At 41.2% G+C, this 12,939-nt stretch overlaps 1 protein-coding gene across 1 annotated transcript in view; it reads right to left on the bottom strand.

Annotated features, from left to right (window-relative positions):
• The window catches only part of LOC118565087, a 41,099-nt gene that overhangs the window by 23,647 nt on the left and 4,513 nt on the right, over positions 1-12,939 (bottom strand). The window contains exon 3 of the mRNA XM_036144728.1: positions 3,377-3,504. Within this exon, the coding sequence (XP_036000621.1) occupies positions 3,377-3,504 (128 nt within the window). The remainder of the gene's footprint in view (positions 1-3,376; positions 3,505-12,939) is intronic.

Consider the following 12,939-nt stretch of genomic DNA (forward strand, 5'->3'; position numbering starts at 1 on the left):
GGCCCTAGATTTTAGAAACCCTCGTTATTTGTGATGCATATATACGTCACAACTTTTTTCTTTTTTATCTCAGTTTAAAATAATCATGTTTAAAAGTGGTTAAAAAAACACTCAGGGTAAAGGTGTTATAGTTCAGCCTCCAAGAGTTCCCCGTAACAAATTTAGTTTTGAATTTCTCTGAGTGGGGACAGGCAGCGCTGAAGTTGATAGCCGCTGCAGAAGGACCTACGTGTGAATCCTTTTGTCTGTGGAGTTTGCATGTTCTCACCGTTTATTCATAGGCTTTCTCCAGGTTCTCCAACCTCCTCCTGCTGCAAAGACGTTCACAGTCGCTTTACAAAGTCAAGTAATTTCTAATGAGAGAAAGGGGTTTTCATCAACAGCATGCCCTCTAGTCTGCCTAGATCCATGCACATTCACACTTTTAGGACATTTGTGAATTAAATGTCAATTTAATTGACAACAGAACAGCAGCACTGATGAACAACCTCTTCTACAACTGACCTGACCAGATCAAGATTCCAGAAGTTTAACTGACTTGATATTATACTCTGATTAAAAAGGGTCCCTTTGATATTTTTGTAGCAGTGGATAACTCTAATATTTCCATTGACATGACATTCATACAACATGTTGACAAGAAATCAGGCAATGCACCCTTTAAAAGAACTGAAAGCTGAGTGGTCCACGGATTGAGTTGGATGAAAATTATATGGGGAACTACATGGCTACAGAAAAGTCTGAAGCACTGTGTGGAGAAAGCAGACCCATGCATTGCTTAGGTGTCATTTTATTCCACACAAACTGTCTCAAAGGTTATGGGGTCTTTTCTAGGGTCTCTAATCTTGGGGCTATTGACTTTTTGGAAACCCACACTCTTTCATCTTCAGAACCTTATTGAGAACACCTCAGTGCGTCTTCCAGTACCTCCAACTGTGAGACAGAACAAGTCTTGGTATTATCCATTGCTGAGGGTGATGATGTGAAGACGCTAATCAATTACTTTAACTCCCCCTGCCCTGTGAATTTAGACCAAATTGCTCCTTATAAACGTACCTGGCTGTCTCTAAAAAGGATTTTCCTTGGATTATTGAAGACGTATGAATACTTAGAACTCATACCTCCGTACTTTGTAATGTACAGAGGTTATGGAAAACAACAAAGAAGGACGTATGTTGGGCTTCATTTCAAAGAGCTTATATTTTCCTTACGTGAAATGTTGAAGAACTGGAATTAACCAATTTTCAACATCATATATTTAAGACAAGAATAACTCTAAAATGTGGCTTGAGACCTAAATAAGAATGTTCCTCCCAGTTCTCCCCCGGTAAGCGTTTTCATCTTTATCTTCCGTGCTTTGTTGACCTCATATGTCTGTCTCTTAAACATGCTGATGTGGATCCGGTGCCGAAGAAACCCAGCTCAGATCCATCAGCCACAAAAATTACAGGTTGATATCCAAATGACCCTTTACCTCTAAGAATGTTATATTTATAAAATGGCGGCCGGAGCACATCTGTTATTTCTTAGACAGCATAGAGCTTTCAATCATTTTCTGCTGAGGGTGTCAAATGATATGTAGATGAGTGAAGAGCGGCCATATTCTTGTCCAGGTTCTACTAAATAGGCTGGACTTGTCATGATCCATAGTTGCTTGTGTTTTGTTCCCGTGTGTATTGCTAAATTCTTAGTTTCCTGCCCTTACCCCTTTGGAACTTAAACGCTGGTATCAGTCCATATCCCTAAGCAATCACACAAAGCAACTGGAACCAAACTGTTTCTTGCACAAGAGAATCTTTTCAAAATAAGTGTTAGAGATTATCATCCGTGCTTTCATTTCTTATCATTGGAATGGGATTTTTAATCGTTTTAAAAATACATATTTATTTTCTCCAAATAGGACGAACTCTACAATGATACTTCTCACTAAAGCAACAAGAGGACACATGTCAGCTGTGTCTTGCTGTCTCTGCTCAGGTTACCAGTAGCTTTAAGACATTTTGTTGTTAATCTTTAGAGATTTGCAAGATCAAGCTCCTAATTCCATCTGTGACGTGTTAAAGCCTGACACATCAAGTCAGAACCTCAAAAAGCCTCACCAAAGATTACGCCTAGTTCCTCAGATCTGTTCTAAAATCCGTGGAGATTGTCCCTTTCAAGCAGTCGTACCTCAGCTCTGGAAAAGGCTTTCTGACAATTTAGGAGTTTTACTTACTAAAACTGCAAGTCATTTTCATGTGCTTATTCTGCAGAATATTATACATATTTTGTTATTTTGCATTTTTGAGCAGCTGATTATGGCTTCATTAGTCAGACTCTTAGTTCTCTGCTTACAGACATACTGCTCATACATGCTGTACATTCTCCTACGGCCAGCAAAAACTCTGTTCATTTTTATGTCAACACAATGTAAGGTCATGGGATGGTAAAACACAAAATGTCAGTTTTAAAACCATAACCTCTTCAAATCCTTAGTATAGTTTTGTACCACAAACCAGCACATGGCTTCATGGTACTCATATTAGACAACATCCAAGTCCTAATGGGTTGCACAATATCCAAATTGGATGTTCCATTGCTTCACTAAATGCTTGGTACATAATGAACTGTTTTTAACAATTGTGTGAAACATTTACTTGTAATTTGTATGTTGTAAAATCTTGATAGCAGCCCCAGTCAAACAATATGATCTAAAGTCAACATGTCATGAATTCTTGACACTGCATGACATTTCTTCTAAGTTGTCTTTGGTCCTTTAAAGGCTAGGTTAGTTGTTGAGGAGCCTTTCACTGTGCAAGTTTATTTTTATTGCACCATTTAAACACAAGGTAGTTTAAAAGGCTCTACAGGAAAACAAAGGAACATAAACACTCAAGAACAATTGCACAGCTTCTAGGAAGCACATATAAACAAAGGTGGGAAAATGCTTATTTGTCCTCATGGTTTCAGGATTGGTTTAAATGACCCAACTGTCCTTTAATGGGCAGTTGGGTCATTTAAATGGGTTGGGCTCCAAGCGGTTCTAACTGCATTGCTGGACCAGCCGTTCCACCTCCCGTCTGTACGCAGCCTCATCGTTGTCCTGGATCAGACCAATGACAGCAGAGTCACCTGAAATCTTCAAGAGGTTCACAGAATGATCCACTTAGGTGCCGTTATTTGGGTAAATAGTGAAGAGAAGAAGGGAGAGGACATACCACTCAGTGGCATCTGTGCTTATGGTACTGGTGCGCATGACGATGCCTCACCTGCTGCTGGTCAGTCAGGAAGTTGGTGATCCACTGACAGGTGAGGTGAGGTGAGCTTCTGGTGGAGGATGACTAGGCTGATGGTGTTGAAGGCTGAGCTAAAGTCCACAAAAAGGATCCTGGCATACATCCCTGGCTGCTCGAGGTGGTCCAGGATGAAGAGTAGACCCAAGATGACTGCATCATCCTCCAACCTGTTTGCCTGGTAAGCCAACTGCAGGATGTCCACCAGGGGACCTGTGATGTCCTTCTTATGCTTAAACATCAGTCACTCAAAAGACGTCATGACCACCGATGTCAGGGCAAGAGGTCAGCTGTCATTTAATCCTGTGATTGTCTGTGTCCTGGGGGCTGGGTGAAGGTGGAGTGTTAGAAGCAGGAAAGAACATTACACAGCTTCAGAGACTTGATGAGGATCTGAGTGAAGATGGGGGCCAGTTGGTCAGCACAAGCTTTCATGCAGAAGGGGGAATACCGGTTCTTGGAACATTCCTTGTCTTCCGTCACCGAAAGAGTCTATTTACATCTTCCTCAGAGATCTGCAGTTCAGGCCAGAGGAGTCAGAGGGGAGAGCAGAATAGGTTATAGAGTGGTTGGTGTGGGTGCAGGTTTTTAGGTGGGTGGGAGATGTGAAAATAATTTTTTTCAAACCTGCAGAAGATGCTGTTGAGGTCGTCAGTCAGTCAAGTGGTCATCACAGTGTGGGAGGATGAGCTCCTGTAGTCGGTAATGTTCTACAGACTCCTACAAACTGGGTCATTCACTCAGAATGTATTTTTTTTTCCTTTTTCACTTCTCATTGTAGCTAAGATATATTGCATTGTTGTAGTGCTCCATAATCTCTACTATCTGGCTATTATGCAGATAAATAGAAGGACAGAACAAGACAGTCACTTTTCTTGCCCATAAATCAATATGTTATGATCTATACAAGCGCTACAAGTAAAGGGCATTCACCATTTATGATCAGCTTTGTTGAATTCACCTCTGAGATCCAGTGATGTAACTTCAGGGACGGCGACTGAATCTCGCAAATAAAGTCTCTCGTAGCAGTTTTTTCCTGCGATGACTGGCAGCGTGAACCTTGCTGTAGAGGTGGGGTTCTGTTCCTCAGAAACTTTTATCATTCTCATTTTCAAACTTATTCACTAATGTGTTGCCACTGTCATAATTACAAGGATCCAATCACTGGCAATAAACAAACTGGTCAAATAAAGGAACTGATGAAAGCTAGTGTCAAGTAGAGGACAATTACAAACTTTCAGGCCGGCCTCTTGTAACAAAAAGCGTCTGATGATGGAGTCCTGAAATGGGAAGTTTTGCCAAAGGACATGAAGCTCCATCCCTGCTTTTGATTACTGAGATGATGACAACAGTTCGACAAATGCAGGACAACTCCAAGACTGTTAGACCACACAGTACACTTAGAGGTATTTGCAAAAAAGCGAGTAGCTGAGGCACAGTTTGTACTTAATGAGTGTGTCAGCATGTGCACACATGAAACAGACGCCCTCAGGTGATCTTCTTCCCTATCCTGAGCTATATAAACAAGTAGAGCTGGAAAGATCCTCCTAGCAAAATATTGTTCTTACATCTAAATTTACGAGTGTTTTCCCAATTTCAAAGTTTATTTAATCAAAGCAAACTGAGAGACACAAGTCGACAGGCACGTTGTGAACAAACCAATGTCAACCGCCGTGCCCAGGCTTGATGGGCTTATCACGGGGTGCCAGAAGCCCCAGGTTCTCTTCCACGGGCTGGGTGAGTTATCTGTGGCGCTGAGCAAACACAATGGATTAAAAAGGACGAAATCTAGATTTTCTGTAATGCCGGCTCGCAGACAGTAGGTATTCAGTCTGATATGGTGTTTTCACAGGAGTTTTTCAGAAAGGCTGTTGGTATAACTTCATCTTTCATAAGACATTTGGGAATCAGATTCAGTTGTGTTCACACATGTAGTTAGGTCTTCTGGGAAAAAAAAAGAAGTTCAGAGAGGAGCGTTGGTTTGACAGATGAGTAAAGGAAGTAATGTTTGTGAAGAGAAACCGGCCATTATAAATCAGAGGTGATGGTCTCTGAGTTCAGTTGTGCCACTTTTTGAATGCTGTTATTGTGAGCATGACTCAGCCCTCTGGGAACAATAATCATTAGAGTAGTAGTCATCGGCTGTTAGGTGGATGGATTTTTTTTGCGTGCGAACAACCAGCTTTGTCAACATTGAACTTGTTAACATTGAACTTGTTAAAAAGGGATTGCATTAAAGAATCTCCCAGATACATTCTGGCCTTATCTCTTTCCTCTGAGGCCTTCCTCCTCTTCTTATAAACTTCTACGTTTGCTTTCTTGCGACTTTCAGCCATTTTCATAGTATAATCAGAGAAGCGGTGCTACAAGGAATGGCTAACACCGAAGCTAACTGGACACATAAACACTAGAGATGCGCATGCGCAGCCAGCCAGGAAGCTAGCAAGGAATGTGCACGCACATTGGCGTTAGTTGAGTGTGTCACAATGATTGGCATGTAGGACAACCAAATGATAAGATAATCTCCTAGAACTCGAAGCCGAAACTAGATTGTCCACCATACCTTTAAGTCTGAACCAAAAACGGTTAGGGCCAATCATGTTGCATTATTGGGGTTTAAGGTGGGACATACCAGTGTGACGAAAGCTAGAGCGGCTGAGCCCACAGCTGAACTAACACAACTCGTAGCTGATGCTATCACATCGGTTTTGTAAGGATTCACGATTTCTTCTTTGATAGAACAGCAAGAAACGCCTTGACTAGCTTACCTTCTTGTGGTTTTGCATGACGATGCTGCTTAAGTTTTCATTTGCTAACTTGATTGGCTAAAACCCTCCTTTTGTAGGGGTTTCACCCAATCACCCACTTCACCCAATCAGCTTGAAGAGTTTTGCTCTTTTCTCCAAACGGATTTAATAGGGGCAGATCGAAAACGTGCAGAACAGAGAGTGCCACACATCATCAATCTGCCGTGCCAGGTTATCTCACTACATTGGTGCAGGTAAAATAACATTTCATCCAATTTTACTATAAATAAAAGACTTGGTTCATATTGGTTGGTGTTCATCTTTAAAGGTGCATAGTGTAACTTTTGAAGTTAAACATTATTTATTTTCTTTCCTATGCATGCCCTTACAATTGCCCAACATGTAAAATGTGTTATCCTCTATTTACTGCAATTGCCTCTATGAGCTGGATTAGTTAGTTCATAAAAGAGTGGTTCGGGCCAAATCCTCTGGGTGTGCCCATGGCTGTGACGTGCTGCACACTCTCATTCAACTGGCTACTTTGTTGAGTCTCCCCTATAATCGATGCATTAGCAAAAGAGCAAGGGCTAACTTCAATGTTTACAGCTTTCTTACCTCAGAAGACACTACGCCTCTGAACTAAAGTCGTGCAGTCACAGTGGCAGATGCTTTTCCTCTTCTCCCATGCACGTGCACAGCACTGGTGTTATTTCACCTAGTTGCCAGAGGGCATAGACATCTGCAAAAATCCTGGAACTTACGCTATGCTCTGTTAAATCAAAGACAACATTAGTAAACAAAAAATGCAGTTTTCAAATGTTGAGGTCATATCCTGAAGAAAAAGCCATTTAAACTAACCTGGTTATAGGGGAAAGTGCATCAACTTGGGTGTAGTAACATTTCCAGCTCACAGCAATGACTTCCGAGGCAAACTGAATGCAGCGTTAGTGCAAGGCCTATGTTTCTGTTAGAGGACAGAATGTGTAACCACATTACAAACTAACCTTTATAGTCTGTACTCATTTTGTGACAACTGTAAGTTAGTAAAGTTTATTTGGTAAGCACCCTTCAACGTCAAAACAATCACAAAGCGCTGTACAGAAAACCAGTGAAATAACTATTAAAAGCAAGAGTCACTGAAAAGAACAAAATAACAAAACAAACCCACAATGAAAGAAACCATTCAACAGAAAGGCTGTTTAAACAGCTAAGTTTTTTGACTGCTTAAAGAATGTGGATTGCTTCAGATAAAAACGACAAGTGCCACAAGCCTAACATTGCATCGACAATTTCAGAGTCAATTGTTAACTAAAGAGTACATTTCCAATTACATGTAGACGTTTCAGAACCTTAAATCTCTCTGGAAATGGATTTTTCCAATGGGAGCTGTGCCAGGAAAACTAAATAGGAACCATGTTGCCGTTTCAGATGGAAAATCCCCATAAATTTCTCTTTCATCCTGCGTTATTATTTTAAAACAACATAATTACTAAGGAGGCCTCAGTAGGTAGTAAACCTCAGAGGTGAAAAGAAAAAAAAAACTTTAGAAAATACTATCAGAATACAAAAAAATGACTGTCACAAATGATCAGGTGTGCAGAGAGAATCATCAGGCCTGACCTTCCCGCCATCTAGAACTTCCAAGGTGTGGCCCTGGTGCCATTTGTGGCCCCTGTACTGATTTTGGGTGGCCCCCAACTGCATTTAAAGAAAGATTTGGTCCACCGGCGCAGGTGGCTGATGCAGATGGAAGCTTTTGGTTTTTAATTAGGGCAAAATTATTACAGAAAATGTAAGATCACATCTATCCAATGATATTTAATTACTGAAATGCACATTTTGGTGCATTAAAATCTGCATTGAATTCAGTTATTAAAATTGGCTAATTACAGCAAGTGTTTTCAAAGAACAACGGATCCAGATACTGTTTTTATTGCTAGAAAAAAAAGTTCAATTTATTATTGTTAAAGAGTGAAATTAATTATTCAAAATAATTTGGAAACAGGATGATCATCTTTTAATACAACAAATGATCAAAACCCTTTTTTTGCCTTTGGATCTACAAAGAGTTACACATTATTTTCCTACAGAAAACTTGACCAATTTATCTGAAATTATGATATTTTGTAGAGCAGGTAAAAAATTTACAGGTTTTTGGTTTAATTTTTTTTATTCCTTTTTTGGCCCTTGAGTTCCTTTGATGTGACAATTTTGGTCCATGTACTGAAATGTTTGGACACTCCTGCTCTATCCATCCATCCATCTTCTTCCGCTTATCCGGAGTTGGGTCACGGGGTAGCAGCGTCAGTGTGGAGGCCCAGACGTCCTTCTCCCCAGCCGCCTGGGCCAGCTCTTCCGGGGGGAATCCCAAGGCGTTCCCAGGCCAGCCGAGAGACATAGTCCCTCCAGCGTGTCCTGGGATGAGGAGAGCTCACCTGCCCCCGCCCATCCTCACGACCTTCTACAGAAGCACCATAGAGAGCATTGTGACCAGCTGTCTAACTGTGTGGTGTGGAGGCTGTAGTGCCTCCGACTGGAAGAATGTGAGGAGAGTGGTGAGGACAGCAGAAGAGATCATAGGGGCTCCTCTTCCCTCAATTAAGGACATTTCATCCCAGCGCTGCCTGGCCCGAGCCCGTTACATCATCGGGGACCCCTCACACCCCCACCATGGACTGTTCTACCTGCTGTCCTCTGGGAAGAGGCATCCGCTGCAGGTCCACCAGGTTCTGCAAAAGCTTTTTCCCTGTCGCCATCGGACTGTTGAACTGCTGAAGATATAAACTGGATTATGCACCACATTCGCATATTTGCACATTTGCATCATTGCACCCTTATCCAGCATTACAGATGCTGCCGAACTCTCAGTCTCTAAAATGCATTCTTGCACAAATCATTTCTGCACATATAAATGTTTTTTAAGAAATACTCACCTGCACACTGGGATCGCACACTGTCTCTTTGTCCTGCATTGTTTACATTTCAATTATGAACATTTTATACACACACACACACACACACACACATATATATATATATATATATATATATATATACATATATATATATATGTGTATATATATATATATATATATATATATATGTATATATATATATGTATATATATATATATATATATATATATATATATATATATATATATATATATATATATATATATATATATATGTGTGTGTGTGTGTGCATGATTCTATAACGACTTATACTGGTGAACTCGAAATTCAGCCGGACACAGAGTTACGTTTCTTTAGAAGGTTTATTGTGAGGGATGAATAGTGGCGGGTGCCAGCAGACGACAAGAACCAGACTTGAAACAGATGAGTAATGGCACATGATGCAGGCAGGCAGGGATGAGCAGGAAACCAGAGGATGCAGGTAGTGAAAGACCAGAACAGGTGATGTGGACTGAGGAACCACCAGAACGGGCAGAGCAAGTGGCTGGAATTCACTGGGAAACAGGCAGCATGCAACTGTAGCATGCAGACACCGGCAACTTTTAACAGAAGAATCCAACTGGCTGAGCACACAGGAACTGGTAATGGCAGGGCACATCAGTCTGGACAAGAAGAGAAGAGACGTTCTGGCAGGGGTGCATTGGCTGAGGCAGGTATAAGTAGACAGGTGCACAGGTGAGTCGAGTTAACTAATTACTGGCAGCAGGTGGAGCTGGTGTGGGCAAAGTGACTGTTGGCTGAGCTGATTGGATAGTGGTTGGTGACTGAGAGGTGATAGGCTGATGGGAAAAGTCCAAAACAAAACCAAAATCATGACAGATTCACACATTCCCATTTAATGACTCACACATTAGATTCAAACCCCAGAGTGCAGAGGAGGTGCGCTTACCGCTCATACATGCAGCGTGCAGCGTCCCAAGATGGTTTTCGCATTGTATTTCTCTTTGTTTTGTTTTGTGGGGGGTATTTATCATCGTGGGGGAAACCTCTCATTCTTCCTGGTCTCCTTGCCTCCTCAGAATGTTGATCTGAATGAACAGCCTCAGAGGAATTTCAACACGCGTGGTACGGCTTTTATCCGATGTTCAAAACAGTTAACTTTTTACCAAGTTAATTTAATGTGGGCAACATCTGTGCTTTTCCCTCTGATTTTCACATTTAATAAACTCTCTGAGATTTCTATTTCACAGTTTGTTCATTTTTTTTCCCCGTGGCTGCCATTTCACCATGAAAAACAAAAGCGATCATCTGACCCATTTCTAACACACATTAACATCCGTGAGGTGCTTTCGATTGAACATTTCTGGTTTAATGTGGGCGTGTAGAGGGCAGAACTTGAGGCGGAACCTGGTAGTCAAACCTGCAGGCACAGTTGTGATCCATACAGTAGAATTGCGTGCTGGTGTGCGTGTGCATGGTGTTACAAATCTGAATGTCATGTCTCCACTAGTTTGTTTATGTGACTGTCTCCTAACCAGGGCTTAGCCTGGACGCTGTTTAGAGACGTGTGTCCTTCTCTTCAGCTGGAAGACCACCTCCAGAGCCAAGCACCTCTTCCTGTGAGCAATAAGCCTGAGAATAGGGTGGTATTCATTTAGGCATGATGGTGTGGATGGATTGGTCCAGTCATGTGGTGAGTGAATGTTGAACCTCTTTGTTGTAGTGAGAGAACCTCCAGGAGCTGATGGTGAAGCCTTACCACCAGGAGCATTGCAGTGATGTACTTAGAGCACCAAAGCAGCACCACACTGATGGGTTCATAGCCAGCTTTAAATTCTTGGTTCTTGAGTCACATTGGTGTGTTTGGCTTCACATTACGGATACACTGTCATTAGCGTAACCCCACTCAGAACCCTTATATGTTGCCACCACATAAATAACCACTCACAGTGATTTTCTACATCACAGCCTGGCTAGTTTTTTTTTTTTAGTTTTTTTATTGTTGAATCTATTATAATCATCAATCAGTTAAAGACATTTTTATATGAGTGTTTGGTTTCACATTCTTTTTCTTTTCATTAGAAATATGAAGCTTTCTTGTTTCTGGTGCTTTGATGCTGTCATCTCACACTTCAAGAAAATAAGGCTACTCATTCTTTTTAGCTTTTTTCATCTGGAAAGAATTTTGATGAGAAAGGTTATCTGCAAAAAAAACAAACAAAATAAAATAAAACTTGACAACCAACTCAAAGACATCAAGGTTTCAAATATAATGCATGTTCCAAGGGTGGAGATATGAATAGATTACCTTTGTCTAACCCAGACATAATAAAACTGGAATAGAGCCTCAAGACCTGTGGCTTGTAAAAAGGTTTATAAACACTTTCCAGCTAAGGTCCTAGCATTCAACAGCCAGTTCACCTTACAGACTTTGTGTACTCCTGGCCTTTCTGATTGGTCGCAAAATACTGGTCTCTAACACAGCACATCCAGCTTTGGAAATGTGGGGAAACTTTGAATATCTGAGCTGTAGGAGATCATAAGCTATAGCTGGACTTTGAATTCTTTGCCAAATGGGCATTTCTTGGCATGACTCCACTTCTTAATGTAAGAATGGTAAAGTTGCTATAGCGAGGCCAGTGGGACGAAGCTTTGGCCCTGATGCATGCGGCCACAGGTTATACCTTTGTCAGGCAGGTTTTTGCATGGGTGGCTCCATTGATGTGCCTCTCTAACTGTTTTTTCAACTCTAGTAACGGCTGCATTTTCATAAAACCCTTCCTCTCGCTGACTTTGTTCAGGATACTAAAACGACCTTTGATTTTAAGATGTGGTGGGCCAAGATGCACGGCTTTGATGTAGCATGACGCATGTCTTAGCTGCTCACTAATGCCTTGTAATCCTGGCTACACCACTTCTAAAACATATTTTTCCTTTTGAGGCAGAACATTTTTATATCACTTAATGTGACTGAATGATCTTTAAAGCGAGTGTGGTTTATCGTGCTGTGTATTAAATGGGTCTCTCCTATTGAGGTAAGGTCTGCAGATGCAACCTAAAAAAAAAAAGTCTATTCTTGTTAAGTTTCTATAAATGTGTGCAGCTTTGTCATATTTGGGTACTCAATTCTTAGATGAACTCTGAGTCTTTGCTTCAATGCTGTTCTTGTTATGCATAAAAAGCCACTTTTCTGACACTTAGTCATAAGGTAGAGCTATAGAGCTGTGCTCTAAGTAATATTACACAATGAGCTAATGCATTAGGTGCATCTTTAGTTTGTCATCTGTTAGATGTAGGTCTATATTTGTGAGTGTACTTGATTAAACACCACACCGAGAGCTCTTCAACAGATTGAAAGGCCCAGACAGCACTGAGGAGTGCATATTCATGGTTGAAGGTTTTCTTCTGTTCCTGCTTCAAACTCTTTATTACCTGGCTCTGGTTTCAGCGGTATTTGCCTGGTTGCACACTCTGCTCGTATCTCAGTGGATCGGGTCTCTGCGTTGCATCCTGCTGTGTTGAATGAGAACAGGATGTTGACCGTAAAGCTGTGAGCACCAACTGTTCATCTGAGAGGACGTGGGAGCTTTTGGAAGATAATTTGAATTATATTACCACCTGTTTGTGTTTTTTTTCTTCCCCTGGTCCATTCGGTTGAGATGAAGAAACGTGTAGCTGTTTTAGGTGAAAACTTGTTGCTGAACAAATGATGTCTTGACAAGATGACAGCCACTACATCACACATCCAGCACGATTGCTGACAAAGTTGCAGATTGCAGTGTTGCTTTATTCTGTTGCCCTAGTTTGGTCGTATGACTGCACACTCACAGTGTTTAAATCCCAATTTGCACCTTCCTCTATAGACATTGCACATCAGTCCACTCCACCTTTTTTGTGGGGAAAAAAAAGAAAAGTTTAACAATCCATAATGTTTGGAACGTCGCTAATTCTCCCAGAAAGAAGTTTCCAGTCTGAGGAATGAGTAAACCCATTGCAAGAGGTGGT

The sequence above is a fragment of the Fundulus heteroclitus genome, chromosome 12, assembly GCF_011125445.2.
Source record: "Fundulus heteroclitus isolate FHET01 chromosome 12, MU-UCD_Fhet_4.1, whole genome shotgun sequence".
Classification (NCBI taxonomy): domain Eukaryota; kingdom Metazoa; phylum Chordata; class Actinopteri; order Cyprinodontiformes; family Fundulidae; genus Fundulus; species Fundulus heteroclitus.